At 53.0% G+C, this 22,453-nt stretch overlaps 2 protein-coding genes across 26 annotated transcripts in view; one reads left to right on the top strand and one right to left on the bottom strand.

Moving 5' to 3' along the window:
* Positions 1-624: 624 nt before the first annotated feature.
* Positions 625-7,399, bottom strand: NTHL1 (nth like DNA glycosylase 1). Of its 9 annotated transcripts, none has more exons than XM_053557714.1 (6): positions 7,229-7,399; positions 5,947-6,185; positions 5,027-5,200; positions 4,025-4,184; positions 924-1,029; positions 625-839 (listed from the first exon to the last, which is right to left on the bottom strand). In XM_053557714.1, exons 1-6 carry the CDS (start codon positions 7,341-7,343, stop codon positions 716-718), a joined length of 918 nt encoding a protein of 305 aa, XP_053413689.1. In that variant the 5' UTR covers positions 7,344-7,399; the 3' UTR covers positions 625-715. The 9 variants fall into 9 exon arrangements, with proteins under 9 accessions (XP_053413689.1, XP_053413687.1, XP_053413690.1 ...); XM_053557712.1 differs by having other exon boundaries at positions 5,947-6,200; XM_053557715.1 differs by having other exon boundaries at positions 5,027-5,197; positions 7,229-7,398.
* A 15-nt stretch (positions 7,400-7,414) lies between these two features.
* The window catches only part of TSC2 (TSC complex subunit 2), a 37,677-nt gene continuing 22,638 nt past the window's right edge, over positions 7,415-22,453 (top strand). For 12 of the 17 annotated variants that reach the window (XM_053557698.1, XM_053557701.1, XM_053557700.1 and 9 more), the window contains exons 1-16: positions 7,506-7,584; positions 8,115-8,281; positions 9,407-9,493; positions 11,357-11,467; positions 12,317-12,461; positions 13,352-13,469; positions 13,890-13,938; positions 14,315-14,440; positions 15,086-15,159; positions 16,871-16,997; positions 17,845-17,988; positions 18,880-19,017; positions 19,551-19,654; positions 19,987-20,068; positions 21,522-21,677; positions 22,273-22,389. In XM_053557698.1, coding sequence (XP_053413673.1) covers positions 8,144-8,281; positions 9,407-9,493; positions 11,357-11,467; positions 12,317-12,461; positions 13,352-13,469; positions 13,890-13,938; positions 14,315-14,440; positions 15,086-15,159; positions 16,871-16,997; positions 17,845-17,988; positions 18,880-19,017; positions 19,551-19,654; positions 19,987-20,068; positions 21,522-21,677; positions 22,273-22,389 — 1,716 coding nt within the window. In that variant the 5' untranslated portion in view covers positions 7,506-7,584; positions 8,115-8,143. Of the gene's footprint in view, positions 7,585-7,649; positions 7,758-8,114; positions 8,286-9,406; positions 9,494-10,658; positions 10,744-11,356; positions 11,468-12,316; positions 12,462-13,351; positions 13,470-13,889; positions 13,939-14,314; positions 14,441-15,085; positions 15,160-16,870; positions 16,998-17,844; positions 17,989-18,879; positions 19,018-19,550; positions 19,655-19,986; positions 20,069-21,521; positions 21,678-22,272; positions 22,390-22,453 lie in introns of those variants that run through there. The other 5 variants (XM_053557693.1, XM_053557711.1, XM_053557694.1 and 2 more) reach the window with 5 other exon arrangements.

The following is a 22,453-nucleotide window of genomic DNA, read 5'->3' on the forward strand; positions in this document are numbered from 1 at the left end:
TCAGGCTGCCCTCTCCCCAGTGCACCTGGACCCTCACACCTCCAAGACCTGCCCTCTCCCACCTCCTGGGGTGCATTCTGGGGCCCCTGCCACCTCCTCTGCTTGGCATTCAGCCTCCCACTTTCACCATCCCCATAAAGCCACCTGGGCCCTGACACCCCATGGGCTGCTTTTTGCCAATTGTGGCCCCCACCCTCTCTAGCAGGTACACATAGGTCCTGTAGTGCCCTACCTGGGTTTGTAAGTGTCCCTTTTGAGGCCAGATAGCTCTATAAGCAAAGGGGTGGGGCTCTCAGGGTACACAAGGGCAGGAGCCATTGGTGTCTGGGATGAGGGAGTTCCTGGGCAGGCAGCCTGTGTTAGACAGGGCAAGGGAACAAGTGTCCCCACCTCCAAGGAGGTGCTCCCAGCAGCTGACCATAGCTGGTTCCCACCATTTCCTCCCCTGCGTCACGCATGCCCCTATTCCCCTCTATCCCAAGTGCACAGCCCAGATGGTCATGTCCAGGTCCAGGTCCTAGCCTCCCAGGCAGCCCTGATCCAGATGTATGAGAGCATGGGTGAGAGCACACATTCCCTAGCCCACCCCTGCCCCTCAGGGACAGAACTCAGTCTTACCCCAACTGCAAATGACCCCAAAGGTTTAATCAACAGGCTATGGCTCCCAAGCAAAGGCACTTCACAGACAGTGGCCAGCATACCCAGGCTGGAGCCCTCAGAGACCCTGGGCAGCTGGGCACAGGGCATGGTTGAGGCAGGCCTGGCAGCGAGGGTGCAGGGGCAGACAGGTCTGCTGGCCAAATCCCACCAGGAGCCCGTTGATCTCACTCCACAGCTCCCTGTGGGGTGGGGCTGGCTCAGTGGTGAAGGAAGGAGGGGCCTGCCTCCATCCTGCCCCCCAGCAATCCAACCCCGCCAGGCACCTGGGAAGCCACTCCTCCAGGCCTCTTCGGGTCTCCTCTGGGGACTTGGTTGCCTTCTTGGTCCACCGAAGTCTGTTGGCGATTCTGTGCACATGTGTGTCCACTGCTGCTTGGATGGAGAAGACGGGATGAATGGAGTGTATACTCCCCCAGTCAAACCCTGCCCCAAGCCAGCATCTCCATCTCCCCACCCCCAGGACTCTGAGCAGGAACAGGAATCACTTGGCCTGGGCCACAGGCTGATGGCTGCTTTGCCACCCCCAAGGAACCATGACTTCTCCACTGCTGGGCAGGGCTGGAGCCCTCTCTCTACTGGGGTGCAGGCAACCTCCTTTGGGCTTTCCTCCCCCCCATCCTGGCAAGCCTGGCCGAGGGGAGGGGATCTCTACTCTAGGCTGGTCCATCCCCACCAATCTTGGTACCACTTGGTATGCAGGTAGTGGGGGGGGGGGTCAGTGTCTCTGCTCTGCTTTGAGCTCTACTTCCCTTACATGTAATGACAGCTAACTCATGTCAAGTGCTTGCTGGGGGCAGACCCAGCATGGAGAAATGTACCAGCCTTGACTGATTGAGTCCTTTTAAGGCACCTACAGATGTAGGAACTGAGGCCCAGTATAATTCTTCTTTCTCCTAGAGATGGGATCTTGCTCTGCTGCTCAGGTTGGAATGCAGTGACCTGGTTACAGCTCATTGCAGCCTTGAACTCCTGAGCTCAAGCAATCTTCTTATCTTAGCCTCTAGGATCACAGGCACATGCCACAGTGCTGGCCCAGGACTCGCTGGGAAGCATGTGCTCCCAGCCCTCAGCCTCCCCAGGAGAGCAGAGCTAGCCTAGGAAGGGCCTGGCCTTGCTTCCTTCTGCTCTGCCTCCTATGACCCCAAGCCCCTCCAGGTCTAGGCACTGGCTGTGGGCACTGGGTGGGGTGGCAATAGCTTGGCCCAGAAGGCTGGAAGGTCACCTGCCACCACAGCAGTCAGGGACGGGGCTAGAAGCGTGGCCTGCTCAGCTGCAACTGATGTACACTTGGGCTTTGGCCCCTGGTCTCATTGGCCATCCCTGAGGCTCAGGTGGAGCGCCTGCTCACTGAGGCCTCCTCCGGCCCAGCTGTCCCAGCTACTTGGGAGGCTGAGGCAAGAGAATCTCTTAAGCCTAAGAGTTGGAGGTTGCTGTGAGCTGTGATGTCCTGGCATTCTACCAAGGGCAACATAAGGGAGACTGCCAAAAACAAAAAAAAAAAGGGCAGCGCCTGTGGCTCAGTGAGTAGGGCACCGGCCCCATATACCGAGGGTGGTGGGTTCAAACCCAGCCCTGGCCAAACTGCAACAAAAAAATAGCCGGGCATTGTGGCAGGCACCTGTAGTCCCAGCTACTCGGGAGGCTGAGGCAAGAGAATCGCCTAAACCCAGGAGTTGGAGGTTGCTGTGGGCTGTGATGCCGTGGCACTCTACCGAGTGCCATGATAAAGTGAGACTCTGTCTCAAACCGCCCCTGCCTCCACTCTGAGCTTTGCATGTCCCACTAACCTGGCAGGCAGCAGGTGGAGACCCTAGGCTGTCAGCTGCCTCTGAGAGCAGAACACTAACCTGACCATGGCGGGGCTCTGCAGGCCCTGCCCCCAATAAAAGCAATTCCAACCTTAAAAAAAAGAGACTGGGTCTCATTCTGCTGATCATAGCTCAGTGCAGCCTCAAAATTTGGGCTGAAGTGATCCTCCTGCCTCAGCCTCCTCAGCAGCTTGGGCCACATGAGAGTGCCACCACGCCTGACTAATTTTTCTTACATTTTTGGTAGTGTGGGGTCTTGCTATATTGCCCAGGCTGGCCTCAAACTCCTGGGCTCAAGTAATCATCCTGCTTCAGCCTCCCAAAGTTGGCTCTGGCCTTTCAAATGGGGGGCTTCTCTCTCTCTAGGAACCCTGTAGGAGGCATCCCTTGGGTTTCCCTGTGGGTGGTAAGGCCCATAGACCACCAGAGAGAGTGACATTCTAACACTCAAGTCTGTTGTGTCTGTTTCTCCCAAAGCACTGTCCCTAGCCTGGCCATGGGCAGGGGGCCCTTCCCCCACAGACCTGCCCAACCCCAATGCAGCACTCTGGGACACGGGCAGCTGAGGACAGCCAGCCAGATAAGCTCAAGTGTCTAATGAGAGGGTGGTGGGTGAGTCGTGCTGGGTGTTGAGATGGGGCAAGCGTCACTGCCCACTCCTCCCCAGTCCTGCTCTGCTTTAAGTGTTTGCAGCTCCCTAGCCTGACCAAGCAGCCATCAGTACAGAACAAGAGCCTGCAGCCACTTTCTGCCCTTGTGCCCTAGGTCCTGCTGGAAAGCACCCCAGTCCAGGTTCCTACAGGAGTCCCAGAGGGGCTGGGGGTGCACTCAGAGGTGGAGGTCAAATCCTGGTTTCTGGGCTAGTTCAGCCTCGCCAATGTGAGGCCTCAGACCCCCAAACCCCTCAGGGCAAAGCTCTGAGGAGGAAGCAGCTCCACATTCCACCCAGGGGTCTATCTCCATCCAGCTACAGAGGGGCCTCCAACGCCACAAAGTGACACCCTGGACCCATGCAAAGGATTTAGGGGAGCCTCTCTCTGCTGTCCCCCCATCCCCTGCCCAGGTGACAGCCCTTCCTTCTCCCTCCTCACATCCTCCCTTCCCCAACCTCTCCATTCTGCCTGTGTCTTATTCCAGAACTTCTTACTACTAGCTCTTTCCCCCCACCTCACAGCTTTGCAGACACTGTTCCTCTGTTTAGCTAGCCCACTTCTCAGCTGAACATGACCTCAGCAAGTCTTCTCAGATGACCCCAGACCAATGTCCTATCCTATGGGTGAGTAAACCCTCATCTCCCTCCCACAAATGGCCCAGACAGGGTCTAGCCTCAGGCTCTCTCACAGAGCCCTGCACATAGCAGGTGCTCAGCATCTGTGAGCCCCCTGTGGTCCCATCTCTGAGTGGGGGTGGACTAGCTTAGCGCTGGGAACATTTCCTCCTTCCACTGGGGAGGAGGAAGCTAGAGCTGTGGTCTCAGATCACAACAAATGGAAGCTCCAAAAGCAGCTGGTAAGCCCGGAGCCAGCCCCTCCCTGCTCAGGGCATGTACCACTCACCAATGCCTGATACGATGCCCCAGCCAACAGCCATAGCCAAGTGTGCCATCTTGGGCCCAACACCTGGCAGTGCCACCAGCTCTGCCACAGAGGCTGGAATGTCCCCGCCGTAGCGCTGTTGCAGTATGGCACTGGTCTGCTTGATGTACTTCACCTTGTTCTGAAAGATGGGGGGACTCAGTCTGGCCTGGGAGGACAATATCCCAGAGACCACAGGTGCCCACAGCTGCCTCTCCTTGCCTAGGACCCAGGCAGAGGCAGCTGCTCACTCCCAGCCCTGAGAGATGGGAATGAGCCAAGGGCAGCAGAGAGGCCTAGAGGAACCCCTGGCAGGCCTGGACCCCTGCCTCCCACCCACACATGATGTGTGTGGGGACCTGCTTTGGGTCCCCTTCCCCCATCATTCACCCAAGATGTGTGAAGTCAGGCTAAGCAAGTCAGCCACTCCCAAAAGCTGGGCTCAGCAGCACCTGGTCCTTCAGGAAGGAAGGCTAGAGTCTGGGCTCCCCCACCAGCCACCAGGCCAGCTGGGTGGTTCCCATCCTGTGCCTGTGCAGAGAGGGCTATTTAAAACCCATCTGACGAGCTGCAGCCACACAGTTGCCAAGGGAAGCAACACCACTCTCTGAGCTACTTTCAACAGATCGGCCCACCTACTGTCCAGTGCTCTGTTGGGGGGAGAGCAGCCTTCCCTCATAGGGGCTCCCCGAGGGTGAGGGGCTGGGGGTGGGATGTACTCCAGAGAGGCTCAGAGTAAATAAACAAAAGGAAAGGCTGGAGAGGAAGGGCGGCGTAGGCAGGGAGGCAGAGGAAGGAAGGGGAGGACACAAACAGGAAAGGCCAGGGAACTCCAGGGATTGGGTGCCAGCCCCTATAAGCTGCTCAGAGGGACTTGCACCCAGGCCCCTGTGGCCAGAGAGGCCTGACCCTTGCTTCTGGCACCACTGCAGCCCTCAGCCCTCAGAGGTCCCTCCCAGGCTAGTAGCCATGGGCTGGGCTCACCCTCCAGAAGCCGACAGGGTAGATGAGCTCGCCCAGCGTGCTGTCATCAGTCTGCAGGATGGTGTCTACTGTCAGGCCCCGGGCCCGCAGTCGCTGCATGGCACCTGCCGTCACCTGGTCTTTGGTCTGGCTGGAGAGCATCAGAGACAGTAGCACCTGGTACCTCCGTACCTGCTAGTGCAGACAGGGACAGGGTAGTGGCGGGTCCTGGTGCTTGCCCTAGGGCTAGGCCCCACCCACACTTTGTAACCACCTCCATCTATTACCCTAGGCAACACATGGGACACCAGCCTCCTACCCGCTCAGAACAGCACAGGCAGGGTAGCGCCATGTGGGTCTGGCTCCAACCTGTTTTGTCACCTACAACATGGGGACAGTAACAGTAGCTGCCTCACAGGCTCTGAGAGAATATTAGATGAATGGTCACAGTATTTAGAATTGCATCGGGCACAGAGTCACTACAAGCATTGGCTGCTACAATTATTACTACTTTATGAATGACAATAATATTTTATAAACAAGCAAACTGAGGCTCAGAGAGGCATGTATGCAAGTTATCTGGTAACAAAGTAGGGACTAGAACTCATACTGGTTTTGGGACCCAGGCTCTGGGCCTGTGAAGTATAAGGACTGTCGTTCCCTCATGTTACAGAAAGCCCATGACATGCCTGTGCTGTGCCTAAGAGAAAGCAGAGCATGAGGCCCCAAGTTACAGGTACTCATGACCTGCTGAGTGGCTACAATTAAGCTGGTGATGTTGCCCAGTGCTCTGGGACCCCATTTCCTCAAAGTGCCACCTGCAGGGGAGGGTGCAAACCAAGAGCTACCAGGTCTCAGGCTGTCCCCTGCCAGAGAACTGAGAGCAAACAGGCATCTTGCTGGGAAAGGGGGTCACCCAGGCAGATGAGGCCTCTACTTACCTTTGGGGGGGCACTGGGGTCATAGCAGTGCTCAGCCCCTAGCTGGTCTACAGGTGCATCCTTCTTGCTCCTCATGGTGCGAATGTTGAACAGGTGCTGCTGCCAGTCTTGGGGCTCCCAGACGGGCACCTTGAGGGGCTTGGTCTCTTCACCTTTCTCACCATCTGAGGACTCGTAGGCCACATGCAGTCTCTGTGCTTTCTGCTGCTGCTTTCCAGGGTGGTGGCATTTCCTTCCTTCTGCAAAAAGTGCCCCTTAGAGGGGGCCACAGGTGAGAATAGCATATGGATGCTACCCTATCTGCTAGAATACCCTTCATCTATTCATGCAACAATTGTCCATCACCTATTACACTTTAGGGTACTCTGCCCTCTGGGACATGTCAGCTTTCCTTACATCACTGCCCACCTGACAAGGTCCACATCAGCATGTGGGAACTCTATAAGGGGTTCTACAATGATGTTCCAATATGTCATTTATACTGCATCAGAGACAGTTGTCTAACACAAAACTCAAATCCTATCACTTCTCTTTTTAAAACTCTTCATTGATTCCCCTTTGTACTTACAATGAACTCCAAACTCTATCCTGGCATCAAAGTCGCTGCCATTCTGGCTGACATTATCACCTGCCTGTTCCCACTGCACACCTCTTCCTCCTACCCCATGCTTCTGTCCTTGTCTGAACCACCCCTGGGGTCCTCGGGTGCCTTTGGGGCTCCCCCTCTATCCAGTTCTGCAGAAGTTCTGGGGGACAAGTGCAAAGGCCCGTCAGTGTTGTTTACTGCCAAGTCCCGTGCTTGGCACACATCACGTCCTTTATGGTGACAGGATAAATACAATGAATGCCGTGCCCTTTCCTGTTTTCTCTCAGAAGCACCCCTCTAGCTGGGGGAGACTTACGGCTGGGTGTCTTTGGCACCCAGCCTCTCAGAGGGAAGAAGAATTCACTGTCTGAAGACAGGGCTGGTTTGCCCCACAGGCTGGGGCAACTGCAGTATCCTGGGACAGGCTAATGGGACAGGAAGAACTTTCTTGCTCAGGACCAGGTTGCGTGGATAGGCCCCAGTGGACCCCTCCGGGAAAAGAGCGCAAAATGGGTACATAGGGCCGCCCGTAGGGCGACGGAACTCAATAGTTGCTCCGTCGTGCGTCCCGGTCCCGGCCTGCGCAGTTCGTCAGACCACTGGGAAGCGGCCAGGGACCCAATCTGCAGCCCTTAATCCCCTGCAGGCCCCTTCCTCCGCCTCTCCTCCTGTGCTTCGGCCGGGATGCGGCACTACCTGCAGCCGCCTCTCCCCTTCCGAGCGGCATCGGCTCCTCCCTGCCCGCCCGCAGCCCGTCCCCGGGTCCCCGGCTTCGGCTTCTGGTCACCATCCGAATGCTCAAAGAGTTCATGCCAGACTCCTGCGGACTGCATATCCTTGGCGGCCCCGTGATCAGTCAGGTGACACACCACACTTCCAGTCTTTCCACCAGGGGACGGCCTAGAACTACGACTCCCAGCAAGCCCTGCGGCGGCCCTCAGCGCCATACCGCTGCCGGAAGTGCGGTTTGTGCTTCCGGCGGCGACACCGGGCTGGGGGTGTGCGCCCTTCTCGGCGTCGGGGCTGCCCGGCGCGCGGAGGCGCGGCGCGGGGTGAGTGGCTCGCGACCACGGGACCACTGGCGCTGGCCAGGGGCAGCGGTGTGACTCGGCCCCGCCGGAGCGGCGGAGGGGACGCCACAATGTCTGGGGTCCCAGGCCTCGGCCGCGCCCACTGCAGCCGGACCCCGAAGCTGCAAACACTCACGGTTTTTAAGTCACAGCGGGTGCGAACGGCGCTCTCTGCTTGAGGCGTTTCTGAGACAGCTCCTCCTCCACATGAAAAGAAGAGAAATGGCAAACGTCAGGGCTCCCTAGACCCCGCGAGGCTGCCCTCTCGGTGCACAGAGTGGGGTGGGGCAGGCGGCAGCACTGTCTCAGCGGGCAGCTCGCTAGATCGGGTCTGGCATTTCCTAGGGTTATTTGTGGCTGGGTTTCTCTGGCTGTGATTGAATTCTCCCCAGGGGCTGGGGAGAAGCTTATTCCCACCAGACACCTAGGGTACTGGTGGCTGGCGGTCGGCAGCCGGGCGGGTGGTGGAGCTATATTCTTCAGGTGTCTCCATGCATGTTTCCTTTGCGCAGACAAGTCCTCTGGTGTGTCCCTGCCCACCATGGCCAAGCCAGCAAGCAAAGATTCAGGCTTGAAGGAGAAGTTCAAGATTCTGTTGGGACTGGGAACATCAAGGCCAAATCCCAGGTCTGCAGAGGGCAAACAGACAGAGTTTGTCGTCACAGCAGAAATCCTGAGAGTGAGTGAGTTGCCTGTCTGCTAGCCTAGTGGGAAGTGCAAGGAAGGCTGGATTTGTTCTTTCACAAGGTCCTGTAGGCGATGGATTGCTGGTGATTGTACAGAGCTGTTCTCCGTAGGTGGGCGTGCCCTCTAAAGGTCAGGAGCTTGGTGACCTAGTCCAGTGCACTGAGTTAGTGTTAAAGGGTTGATGCAAGAAAGTCCATTTTACTAGATGTGGCCTGAAAGCCATGTCCACAGGTGGTTAGGGATATGCCAGGCACTACCTGGTAATTTGTGACTTCTGGGAGAGGTAGGTCCTTATTTTTTGTGTGTGTTTGTATCTATCTGACACATGTCTGGCACCATGTTTTGCCCATAAGTAAAATGTTGAATTTTTGTACTTGTAGAGTTTCCCTCTTAGAGAAAAACTAAAACACTTATCAGCTGATGAATGGGTAAATACAGTATGGTATGTTTATATAATGGGATGTGATTTGGCAATAAAAAGAAATGAAAAACTGATGCATGCTACAACATAGGTGAACCTTGAAAACATGCTAAGTAAAATAAGCCAGTCACAAAGGCAACATATTGTATGATTCATTTATATAAAATGTCCAAATAGGCAAACCCAGCGAGACAGAAAGTAGATTAATGGTTGCCAGGGACTAGGGCCATGGGGGGATGAGGCCAAGGCATGTGGATTGCTTGAGCTCAGGAGTTTGAGACTAGCCTGAGCAAGAGCGAGACCCCCATCTCTACTAAAAATAGGAAAACTATCTGGGCATCAGGGCAGGCTCTTGTAGTCTCAGCTACTTGAGAGGGTGAGGCGGGAAGATTGCTTGAACCTAGGAGTTTGAGGTTGCTGTGAGCTATGATGATACCACAGCACTCTACCCAGGGTGACAAAGCAAGACTCTGTCTCAAAAAAAAAAGTAAGTAAAAATAAATTACTAAAATATTTGCAATCATGGAAAAAGTGTTGCACATTTTCTCAGTCCATTGAGATAGAGTAAGTAGTAAGCTCTTTGATTTCAGAAAGATCTACTATAAGAGTCAAGTTCTTAGGGTAGCTTATGAGTAGCAGTTAAGGAGATTTGTAGCCTGAGCACTGGCCCTTTTTCTTCTTTCATCTCTTTTCTAGGAACTGAGTGTTGAATGTGGTCTCAACAATCGGATCCGGGTGATCGGGCAGATTTGTGAAGTCGCAAAAACTAAGAAATTTGAAGAGGTAGGTTTGTCTCAATTAGGATACTAAAGAGATGCATGTAGGTTGCTTAAAAGCCTGAGTTTGCTTTTTTAGAAGTATGATTGACAGCTAACTTTGCCAATGATCTGATTTGCACTATCTTAGTGATGGGAAGCTTCTGGAAATGCCCTGAGTACAACCCTCAGGGACCAGGAAGTGGGAGTGAGGAACAAAGGATTAGACTTTTCTAGCAGATCCCTGAAAAGTTTGTATTGGCTTACAAACATGCATGCTTATTTGTATTGGCTTACAAGCATGCATATTATTTTCTATTACAAATTTAGGGAAAGGGAAAATAAATGTCAGGAAAGGCTGTGTTTTCAGAGAACGATTCAAGGCATACCAGTCTTGGTACCATTTTGGGAGAGGTGACTGGTTGGGAGAATCAGGCAACCTCACAGACATAGACATGTTTGTCTTGGGGCATGTTTCCAAACTCTATTGACAACTGGGGACAGAATGGGAAGTTGTCATTCTGGGAGTGCAGGGGTATTGGTAAAGCCCCTTAGGGCCCTGTTGTACCTTTGTCCAGCATTTGTATGTGTACGACTTTGTAGGATACCTGGACCTCACACCTTGTGGTCCATCCCAAACCTGCAAGCTGCACATCATCAAGAAAAAAATGTAAAAAGTAGTCATTCTCGTTCAATAGGTTTTTTTTTTTTTTTTTTGAGACAGAGTCTTACTTTATTGCCCTTGGTAGAGTGCTGTGGCGTCACAGCTCACAACAACCTCCAATTCCTGGGTTTAGTCGATTCTCTTGCCTCAGCCTCCTGAGCTGGGACTATAAGCACATGCCACAATGCCCAGCTATTTTTTTGTTGCAGTTTGGCCAGGGCTGGGTTTGAACCCACCACCCTCGGTATATGGGGCTGGTGCCCTATTCACTTAGCCACAGGTGCGGCCCCTCAATAGGTTGTTAGTATAGGTACAGAACATCGTGTGAATAGACATGTGGGTTGGGCCTCAGAGGTCAGTTTTGTTCACAGGCTCTGTGTCTGTATGTTATTGCAGCTCAGGTTTGCTACAATGGGAGTATTGTGAATGGGACAAAGAAGGTGAGAATCCCAGTGCATCCTGAGTTGTCTGGAGTGTTGGTCAGACACTACCTGAGAGACCCTGACTATTTTAATTCCTTTCCTGCCAGGAGTGAGCCCAGCAAGTGGGGAGTGGTCTGAAAGCCCTGGTTGGAGGTTAACACAGAGAAGGGAAGGTGAAGGGAGCCAGCTCAGGTGCTTATTAAGTGATACTGAGTGTGGCAGTTTTGGGTAGCAGGGACAAGCTCTCCATGGGCTGGGCTGGAGTCAGTCAGAGGAGGCAGATTTCAGAAGGAGCAGTGAGTTCGCCCTCTGCGAGTCAGAGAGTAGTGGAGGCAGGGTGGGATGGTGGGGTGTGGTGGTAAGGTTCATGGCTGATGTGTTCACAGAGAAAGTCCATAGAAGGGTGTGTCAGGTACAGGCCTAGGGCCTACCATGCACTTCTGGTTCTGAGACTCTTCCTATGACTTTCCCCACCAGAGTCTGAGTGGCTCTAACAGGGACTTCCTGACAGCCTTGGGGATGCCAGGGTTGCTTCTTAGCCTTTCCTATCCCCCCCCCCCCCCCGCCCCATGCCCATCTGTGGCCTGGCGTGGGTTAAAGAGACCTGCTTGAGTTTGAGATATTCTGTCAGGCCTGTGGTCATCATAGGCTGCAGGACAGACATGAAATATGAATGTTAGTGGGGTTCTAAGCCAGAAGACTCCATTCTAAGCCAAAAGACATACGTCCTTTGTACTGTCCTGTGTTGAGGGGCCAGGGTTCTTGGAGACCACACCCTTACTGTTGTCCCCTTTGCTGGTGGCAGCATGCAGTGGAAGCACTCTGGAAGGCAGTCGCAGACTTGCTGCAGCCGGAACGGCCACCAGAGGCCCGGCATGCAGTGCTGGCTCTTCTGAAGGCCATCGTGCAGGGGCAGGTAAGAGGTGTGTGGGCCTGTGCTCTGAAATGGAGCCAGGAGCTAGGGTATGCAGGGTGCTACCAGGCTGCCCCCTGAATGTCCTGCTCCTGCTGGGTCATCTTTGCTAGGTGTAGGGTCTGCGGATGAGGTGCTCTGGAGCCAGACTGGTGGGGGCCTCTTAGCCTCACCCCCTCATATTTGTGGCCCTGGGCAGGTGATGAAGCCAGAGCTTCCATCCCCTCCTGTGAAAGGGGATGTCACCAAACCATCCTCCCCTGGGATGTTTGGGGGTTAGGTAAAGCAAACGTGCCTGGCTCAGGCTGACATCATCTTGCCCCATCCCCTGTCTTATCAGCTTGGCTACTATTCTGTTCTCACATTCCAGCCATGCTGGGCTTAGGCTGATCCTTGAACGTCTATTACCTCTTGTTTCTGCCTGAAGTTTTCCCCCTCATTTGGCCACTTTCTTCTATTACTTCAGGTCCCAGATTTTCAGAGAGGTCTGTGCACTCTTCACTGCACCTCTCCTGCAGCTTCACCAGCCTTATTTTTGCTATGTGAGCACAAATGTACTGTCTTGGGCTGAGTGCTGGGGGAGGCAGGAGTCCTTCATCTCCTCTGTGCACTCTGGCTTGCTCAGAGATTGCTGCACCACAGTGCTCCACACACACAGGCTGGCTGCTGGCTGTGCATCTGATCTCCTGCCTCAAATCCTGCTGACATTGCTGCCCCATTCCCATCCCTTGTGAGGTGTGCCTTGGGAAGGAGAAAAGACTGGAGTCTAGGCACCCATTGTACTTCTGGACTTCCTGGCAGCCATGTGGGAGACCCTGGTATGGCTCTGTTGACCCTTATTTTTGTCTTTAGGGTGACCGTTTGGGGGTCCTTCGAGCCCTCTTTTTTAAGGTCATCAAGGATTACCCTTCCAATGAAGACCTCCATGAAAGGCTGGAAGTTTTTAAGGCCCTCACGGACAATGGGAAACACATCACCTACTTGGAGGAAGAACTGGGTGGGTGCCATGTTGGGTGTGTGGTTTCTCTGGCTTTGATGATCAAATTTAATCTGTGGTACAGAAGGCCTGGGGCCAGGGAGGAGTCCAGCAGTTCACAGTGATGGCCTGCAGGGGGCGTTAATCTCTCAGTTGTGTATACCTGGGCTCACCTGGATCTGCCATGGTCTCCTGGGGAACTTCTAAAAAATGCGAAGTCCTGGGCTTCACTCCAGACCTACTGACCCAGAATGCCTGGGGCCAAGAAAGGTGTCTTTCAAGTGGGAGGATGTGAGCTGAGTCCCGAGTCCTGTTGTCAGGAGACAGTACTGCTGCCTTGGGCCTGTCCTGCCTAAGTCATCACTGCACCTCTGCCGACCTCCCTCCTGCTGTATTGACAGCATGATATTTCTCTTGGCCTTGAGATTTTACATCATTATTGTGGGGAGAAGAGAAAGGAGGAGGAAGAAATAAATCTCACTGGGCTTTACTGTTGCGTTGCTTAGAAAAGAGCTTCTAGGACAGGTGCTGACAGGGAACCTGCCATCAGGTTTTCTGTCTAAAGTTACGTGGCTGGCAGCCAAGTGTGTGTATGTGTCTCTTACTACTCATACCCTGGTAATGTTTCTTCCTTCATTGTTGGGGGCTGGGCTCTGAGTGTAAGTGTACATGCCCCCACTGCCATCTCAGCTCAGACCCCTCTGTGTAGGCCTGGGAGCTGGAAGACTCTAGTGTCTGTGCTTGGGCTCCAGCTGTGCCTCCTCTGGCCTGGTGTGTGGCCTGCCTATTGTCACGTGGGGACCAATGATGTGGTTTCTGGTAGTAATGGAATTTGGACACATCCTGAGGGAAGAGGTATGTTGGAAGTGCAAATTTGACTGCTACTCAAATTGCTGTCCTCCTCTCCCCAGCTGAGTTTGTCCTGCAGTGGATGGATGTCGGCTTGTCCTCGGAATTCCTTCTGGTGTTGGTGAACTTGGTCAAATTCAACAGTTGTTACCTTGATGAATACATCGCATCAATGGTTCAGTAAGGAGAGAATTTCAGGAGTGCTACTCTGAAAATAGTCCTGCTATCTTGGGTTGTATGGTTTGCTCTACAATTTGCATTGAAACCCCCAAATAAATGGGCAAATTAGAAATAGACATAGCTGCCTTCTACTTGTCACACTACCTGATGTTTTAGTTATTATCTTTTTGTTACTATTTCTTTTAAAACACTTCATGAAATCCCTGTGGGCAGGGGCTTTGTCTGATTGGTGCTGAATGCCTGGCACTGAGGACAGTGGATGACACAGATCAGATACCTCAGCATTTTTTGGGCAAGTGGAACCCTAGGGATGGATGAGCCACTCATGGACATGACTTCACAGAATGATTAAAACCTAAGATGCAGTCACTTGTCCGTCTGGGAAATCTCTCTGAGCTAACTTTGGTCCTTCCTCCGCAGCATGATCTGTCTGCTGTGCATCCGAACTGTGTCCTCTGTGGACATAGAGGTCAGTGACTCATTTCTGGGAGGCTGGGGCATGGTGTTCAAGGCCCCTGAGTCTCTTGCAGGCTGTGTGGCCCAGCATGCTGCTTGGCATCTTGTTGCCTTGGGCATCTGTGCTGGAAGTACACACAGCTGGGTGGTCTCTGCTATAGAGTTGTAGCTCAGGATGGGATGGTGTAGCGTTGATGATCCATGGTGACAGGGATGTTGGACTGCCTCCCTGACACTCGGCCACTCGTTCTGTGATTCCAAGGGAGGCTGCTTTAGCAGTGGGGAGGGGCAATGTCAGTGACAAGAGAAGGAGCCCTGGGCTGTCACCTCTCCAGGTCTGGTAGGAGCATAGGGAAGACCAGTGTGACCCCTCTTTTTTTCCCCACCAGGTCTCTCTGCAGGTGCTGGATGCTGTGGTGTGCTACAACTGCCTGCCGGCTGAGAGCCTGCCTCTGTTCATCATCACCCTGTGCCGCACCATCAATGTCAAAGAGCTCTGTGAGCCTTGCTGGAAGGTGGGAATCTCTAAAACTGCTGTCCTGGAGAGTTTTTCCCCAGGATAGGTCCTAAGCCAGGCACATGGATTAGATAAGGGCCACCTTGTTTCTCATGAATGGTTGTGTTTTTTTGTTTTTTTGAGACAGTTTCACTATGTCACCCTCGGTTGAGTGCCATGGCCTCATAGCTTACAGCAACCTCCAACTCTAGGGCTTAAGCAATTCTCTTGCCTCAGCCTCCCAAGTAGCTGGGACTAAGGCGCCCACCACAACACCCAGCTATTTTTTGGTTGTAGTTGTCATTGTTGTTTGGCAGGCCTGGGCTGGATTTGAACCTGTCAGCTGCAGTGTATGTGGCTGGTGACCTAGCCGCTGAGCTACAGGCACCGAGCCTCCCATGAATGGTTGTCTAATTTTTGGGGCAGCCAGACAGTGACCTGTTGAGGATAGTCTGTAGCATTTTTCCAAGCAGTTGAGCCAAGGGCAGGGTTTTGGTGGTGTTTTGGGAACTCTCCTATCTTAGTATTTAGGAGGAGACAGCACCAGCTTGTTGGACTGAGGGCAGCTGCAGAGTGGTGGGTGGGCAGGGCTGGCATAGAGCGTGGGTTTTAGGGCTAGGGCTTGTGTCTACCCATCCCTAATGCTATGCTTTTTGTCTCTCAGCTGATGCGTAACCTGCTGGGCACCCACCTGGGCCACAGTGCCATCTGCAACATGTGCCGTGTCATGGAGGATAGGCAAGTGCACAGGCTCGGTGGTTAGGCAGGCAGCCAGTCTGAGTCTCCTGCCAGAAACCTCCCAGGAGGAGGAGTGCCTCCTAGTTTTGGCTCTTGCCTCGCAGGGGCTCACTTGGTCCTTTTGTGTGGCTATTCCAGAAGCTGTCACTGAGGCTAAGCATTTATCTCATGTGAAATCTCTTGTCTCCTTCTGTGAATCTAATCAGAACATCTAAAAATGAACTCAGAGCCTGCCTCCCCACATCTGGATGTCCTCCAGTGTGTCCCCCTCACTGTTTCTCCTGGTACAAGGCCCTGCCACCCTGGCCTCCATTGCCACAGCCAAACCATGACAAGTCCTGTTGCTTCTGCCTAACAGATGGCTCAGATCTGCACATGCCCTGACTCCCAGCCCACTCCATTGGTTCTTACTTCCTCACTGCTGCCCTGCTTCCATTTGCCTCTTGTAAGCCACTGGGTGGCCTTTTTCTGACACAGATCCAATTGGGTCACTCTTTCCCTGAAGCCAGTAGGGTTCCCAGCACTCTCAGACAACTGCTCTTCCCTGTAATGCATGGCCCTGGGGGGCTCTGCCCTGCCTCTGCCCCCTGGGTCCCTTCTTTCTTCCATATTACTATTATTCTCCTACCCTTCAAAGGCTTTTGCATGCACCGTTGCCTCTTGCTAGAAGCTTCTGCCTTTGCCACGTTACTCTGAGTGTCCCCTGAGGTGTTAGCATGGTTGTTAATTCTCCGACTTGCCAAGTGAATTTGCTCTTGCTGTTGACAGTTCTGTTTTGTAAAGTCTCATGGCTTTCCTTAGCCGCAATTTAAGGTAGAGATTCTGCATTTACTCCTGAAATTCTTTGGTGTCTGTGTCTTGACTGTGAGCATGTAAAGTAGACCTGTGGCACACAGCATGGTCAACACTGACAATGCACGAATAATTGGATCAATACAGCAGCCTCTGTGTCCCTCTCCTTTTGCCCTGTGGATGCCGGAACTCTGGGGTTGCTGCAGGAGCCCCAGACCACCCTCTGACTCTGCAGCCTGCAGACGTGGCTGGAGTTCTGCTCACATGTCATTTTTTTTTTTTTTAATTTCCTTGTTTATTTTTTATTTTTCTTTGCTTTTTGTTGTTGTTGTTGATGTTGAGATAGAGTCCCATCCTGTGCCCTGAGCAGAGTGCAATGGTGTCATAACTCACTGCAACCTCAGACTCAGGCTGTGGGCATCCCACTGCCTCAATCTCTAGAAGCCACTGGGATTACAAGTGCTTGCTGCAGCACCTGGCTAGGTTTTTCTTTCTTTCTTTTTTTTTTTTTTTTTTTTTTCACTTTATCACCCTCGATAGAGTGCTGTGGCATCACAGCTTACAGCAACCTCCAACTTCTAGGCTTAGGCGATTCTCTTGCCTCAGCCTCCTGAGTAGCTGGGACTACAGGTGCCTGCCACAATGCCCGGCTATTTTTTTGTTGTTGTTGCAGTTTGGCCAGGGCTGGGTTTGAACCCACCACCCTCAGTATATGGGGCCAGCGCCCTACCTACTGAGCCATAGGCACTACCGTGGGTTTTTCCCTTTTTTAGGAGTTGGGGTCTCATTCTCGCTCAGGCAAGTGTCAAAGTCCTGAGCTCAAGCAATTCTCCCTCCTCAGCCTCCCACAATGTTGGGATTACAGGCGTGAGCCACCACACCCAGCTCACATTACCATCTTTCTGGAAAATGCTTTCAGAACGTACATGGAAGATGCGCCGTTGCTGAGAGGTGCTGTGTTCTTTGTGGGTATGGCTCTGTGGGGAGCCCACCGACTGTACTCTCTGAAGAACTCACCAACTTCTGTGCTGCCATCATTTTATCAGGTACTAAAGTCTCCATGCCATAGTGAGCTGCCAGGGATGGGGGTCTCCTCTCAGCAATGCCTGCCTGCTCAGCCAGGGCTTCTGTAGCAGCTGGGGTGGAATTTTCAGTCAGTTGCTTCTCATCTAGGGAGAAAATTCAGGGCCATTTGATGGTTTTATTCTCAAGCAAACCTTATATCTAATGAATTTGATCTCCTGCAAATTAGCACTAACTAGAAATGCTCAACATTCCCTCTGGGATCACGAGTCTCTTGCTGTTGACAGTTCTGTTTTGTAAAGTGGTGATCTCGTGCTCTGGAATGATGCAGTGGGTTAGCTTCTGTTTCCACAGTGCCCTGTGGCGTTTTTTTCTATGTGTGTTCTCATTTGATTCTCAGGGCTCCTCGGTGAGCCAGGGCCATTGTAACATCTTCATTTTGCAGTGAAGAGTGGCTCAGACTAGCTGTGTCTTGGCCTGAGTCTCTCTGAATCTACCCACCTGCTGCACTTTCTGCTATGCTTTTCCTCCTCAGGCTGGGTGTGAAAGGTCTGGTCTTTGCATTGTTTGTGTCAGAATTTAGCTTTAGGTTCTGCTGTACTGATACGCCAGAGGCCTGGAATTCAAAGTTTCTGGTCCATCCAAGTTGGACTCTTCTGAGGCTGGCTTGGGACCCTGACCATACTAGAGCAGGGTAGCAAATGCTTTCCTGGGCTCCTCATAAACTTTCCTGGGCTGTGCTGCCTGTGTGCTGGGTGTTTCCTGCTCAGGAGTCTTGCACTTGGCTCTAAGGGTGCATGGGGGTGGGGTGGGGTCTTCCTATACGTGAGAAGCAGCCACTGACCTGTGCTCTCCGGGCTTATGTTCCAGGCCATGACCTCTCCAAATGAGGTAGTGTCCTATGAAATTGTCCTATCTATAACCAGACTCATTAAGAAGTACAGGAAGGAGCTCCAGGCCGTGACGTGGGACATTCTGTTGAACATCATGGAACGGCTGCTCCAGCAGCTTCAGGTGAGGGGAGAGTTGACTGGGGAATGAGATCCCAGATTGCAGGTTTGTCCTACTGGAAGGGCCCTGTCCTGGGATTCCCTAGAGACTGTTGGAACCATGTCATCTTGGTTCTTGGTACTACCAGCTTGTCTTTTACTGAAGATATGTCTTCTTATTCTAAATGTGCTTTGCCATTGTTTTGGCCCTGGGGGAATGGAAGGGCTGGGCCAGCATTGCCCAGGGTTGACAGAGTAATACCACAGGCCACTATAGCCCAAGCAGGCCCTGAGAACAGTTCCCAGAGGACCTGGGATGCTGTTACTGCTTTGGGTGACTTTGGTGGAGGATGGCAGTGTGATTGAGTCTCTGAACCACAGTGCTAAGGAGGTTGCTATGGCCATGTGCACATGCCCATCAATGCAGGGGCTGTGGGGGGAGAAGGTCAGCCTCTGGCATGGACTTGGGGCTGAGCCTTCTTTCAGAGGCCTGGGGTGGTCAATGTTCAGGTGACCAAGCTGATGAAAGGATGGACTGGACTTAGCAAGGACCTAAGTCTTGTCATCTTAGGGTCTGTGTGCTGGGCCAGACATTGCCTGCTGGCCAGGGGACACTTCAGCCTGGAGTGGCTAGGACAGAGGCTGTGCCCCAGGACCTCTAGGAGATTCTGGAGCCTGGGAGAGGCAGGAATCGCTCATAGCTGAGCTGTTTTTAGCATCCTATCCACACTGTTCTAGGCCTCGGTGCATGGGCACGGCATTCCCTGATGGTGGGAACAGGCAGGAGCAGGCCACTGCCCACATGTCCCAACAGAGCCCACTGGGAGGGCCTGAGGGGGTATTGGGATGCAGTTGGTGTAAAGCTGAGTGCTCGAGGGGCAGAGGTCAGCCTGTGTCACATGTCTTGGTGCTACAGTGCCTGGACAGCCCAGAACTCAAGACGATTGTCCACGACCTGCTGACCACAGTGGAGGAGCTATGTGATCAGAATGAGTTCCACGGCTCTCAGGAGAGATACTTCGAGCTGGTGGAGAGATATGCAGATCAGAGACCTGTAAGATGCTCCTTCTGAGTAAGACCATTGGTGCTTAGGCCAGTGGGGTGGTTTCTGTCAGGCCACAGGGAGGGCCAGGACACCAGAGTGAGCCAAGTTTCCTGAGTGTTTGGAGCAGAGAGCTAGGCAGGCTCCTGCTCCCACTGTTCTGTGCTCCAGCAAGGATAGCTGCCAAGGTGGCAGCAGGCTGATTGTGTGTGGGTCTGTTGAATTGCTCTGTGCTAGCCTAACCATCAATTTCCTCCCACCTGTGCGGAGGAAGGTTCGGGGCTGGCTCCAGGGAGCCTTCTTTCTCCCAGAAGGCAGCAGTCACTGCCAGGAACACTCAGCTTGATGGCAAGGCATTGCCTTGCATTTTTCCATGAGTTTCCCAACTGCCTTTGTTCCATGGGCTCCACCCTAAGCTGCAAGTAGTTGGTCTCCCTGAGCAGATTCCTCCTGGTGCAGTGTCCCCCTAGGGACAGTGTGTTGATAAGGAAACCTCCCAAAGGGCAAAATGGCTCATTGACAACAGCTTTTTCTTCTTTTGACAGGAGTCCTCCCTTTTAAACTTAATATCCTACAGAGCTCAGTCAATTCATCCGGCAAAGGATGGCTGGATTCAGAACCTGCAGGTGTTGATGGAGAGATTCTTCAGGTAGTGGAACCCTGGGCACCTTGAGTCTGAACCTGTTCTTGCTCTCTGGGACTTCCTTGACCTGATCTCAGAACACCCAATGAGTCAGGGCATTCCTTTCTGATTCTTGAAAGTATTGGTTCTCAGTGAGCAGAGAAAGGTGGTTTTCCCAGTAGGACAGGATCCTATCCTCTGGGCTGGCTTTTCCCCATGTGGTGGTTGTCTGGAAAGATAGCATCCTAGAAGGCAGCACTTTCTGTCCCTTTGCCTCAGGGTCAGACTTGCAGCAGGTGGGTCTGGTGGTGACTGTGGTGAACATGCTCTAGCCAGCTCCAGCCTTTCCTCTCCCACAGGAGTGAGTCTCGTGGTGCTGTGCGCATCAAGGCACTGGATGTGCTGTCCTTTGTGCTGCTCATCAATAGGCAGTTCTATGAGGTGCGTGTCTATGCTGTCATGTTTGCATAGGGGCAGAGGGTGAGGGGGGTCCAGGAGCTAGGTCCCACGTGCCCACATGCCCCCTCACTATGCACTGCAGCAGAGCCAGGGTCTGTTTGCAACTTTTGGTCCAACCAGCACCCTGGCTTGGATCAGAATTCTTTCAGCAGCTTTGTCTGTTTCTTTTTCTGTTCGTTCATTTATTTGTCCTGTGGTGCCCTTACCAGGCCTTCACTGGGCTTAGAGATGAAGCCAAGAAGACAAGAGGACAGAGTTCCTGCCCTCAGGGACCTCCAGCCTGGTTGTCACTCAGAACCTAGGCGCCTCCGAAGATTTCTGTTCTGAGTTTAAACCAGTCTTGCTTGGGGACATTTTTTTTTTTTTTTTTTTTTGGTAGATACAGAGTCTCACTTTATGGCCCTTGGTAGAGTGCCGTGGCCTCTCACAGCTCACAGCAACCTCCAACTCCTGGGCTTAAGCGATTCTCTTATCTCAGTCTCCTGAGTAGCTGGGACTACAGGCGCCCGCCACAACGCCCGGCTATTTTTTGGTTGCAGTTTGGCCGGGGCTGGGTTTGAACCCGCCACCCTCGGTGTATGGGGCCGGCGCCTTACCTACTGAGCCATAGGCGCCGTCCGGGGACATTTTCTTTTTGTTTTTGCAATTGCATTTGCCCTCCAGACTTGGTCCAGTCACCAGCTACTGGGGGTTATCCCGGGTCTTCAATGCCAGTTTCATCTTCTCCATCTGCTGTGGGGTTTGTACCCACAATCCTCCCTGCCTTGAAAGACATCAGGGTGTGCCTGTGGTTGTGCCCTTTCTTCAGGGAAATGTGGCTCAGGCCTTGAGTGCACCCCCACACATGCACCTCATGGCAGCCTTGCTGCTCCCAGCCTTAAGTGACCTTCCCTAGGTCACTTCTGCCCATTCTTCCCATCTTTTCCATATGCCTGTGAAGCTGAGCTCAGTCCTTCTTCCAGGAAGTCCCTCTGGGTTGTCTAAGTCCTCATTTGGTTGGTCTAGTCTTCATGTCTGCTCCTGTGGCATTTTTACCTGCCTTTGGAAGCTCATCACAATGTCCCGTTACAGTAGTTTATATGATGTCAGGGTCTCCTCCCCCTCAACACACATACAGCCCTCTACACTGGAGGTGTTCTGAACTGTGATGCTGAATGAAGAGAAGCAAGCCAAGGACATTGCCTGGCTATACCATGGTCTGAGCCCATGGGCTGTGCTGTGCCACCATGTAGTGGGCACTATCCTTTTGAACCGAGGGCCTGGACAGGTGATCCTGGGAAAGGACTGGCGAGCTCTGAGTGAGGGCTCTGCAGGCACCAAGTGTGTCCCTGCCCAGCTTCTGCTTTCTGGTTGATGCTGGAGGAATTCAAGTTTTCAGTGAAATGCAGCTCTTGCCAGGCTGGTGGCTTACCTCACTCACTTGTGCCCACTGCAGGAGGAGCTGATTAACTCAGTGGTCATCTCGCAGCTGTCCCATATCCCCGAGGATAAAGACCACCAGGTCCGAAAGCTGGCCACCCAGCTGTTGGTAGACCTAGCAGAAGGCTGCCACACCCACCACTTCAACAGTCTGCTGGACATCATCGAGAAAGTGAGAGCCACTTGGCCCAGGGCTCGGGTGCTAGAGGGAACTCTTCTTTGTGTCAAAGGCCTGTGGGTAGAAATGGCCTCCAGATCCTCTATCTCTATTCCCAGAGGAACTGGAGGGCTGTCTACAGGCAAGGCTTCCTTCCCAGCAGGGATGGGTGGCATTAGGAGGTGCATGTGGGGGCTCTCCTGGAGGTCCTTGGGAACAGGTGTTGAGTTGCTGCCCCTTGGTAGCTAGACTGGAGCCCAGAGCTGCATATGGGGCTTTGACCTATTGTCCACACTGCATAGTCCACAGCTTTTCCTTTAAATTTTGACATGCATTTTGGTTTCTTTCCTTTTTTGTTTTTGCAGTTTTGTTCTTTTGGCCAGGGCCGGGTTTGAACCCGCTACCTCCTGTATATGGGGCTGGCGCCCTACTCCTTTGAGCGACAGGCACCACCCATGCATTTTGGTTTCTAAATGGTCACTCAAGGCAAAAGTGTAACTTTCCTTTTGAGATGCAGGGAAGGTATTTGTGGAAGATAACGTTCGGGCAGTTGCTGCCACAGAAAACCAGAGACAGAGCCAGGATACAAACCCTGGTCTTCTCTTTGAAGGTGATGGCCCACTCTCTCTCACCACCCCCTGAGCTAGAAGAAAGGGATGTGGCTGCACACTCAGCTTCCTTGGAGGATGTGAAGACTGCCGTCCTGGGGCTCCTGGTCATCCTTCAGGTGGGTGCTGTGTGAGTGCACCTCTTGTAGGAGGATGTAGGGGTGGGCAGCTTTCGTCCTCCAG

This window comes from Nycticebus coucang, chromosome 12 (genome assembly GCF_027406575.1).
Source record: "Nycticebus coucang isolate mNycCou1 chromosome 12, mNycCou1.pri, whole genome shotgun sequence".
Taxonomy (NCBI): Eukaryota; Metazoa; Chordata; class Mammalia; order Primates; family Lorisidae; genus Nycticebus; species Nycticebus coucang.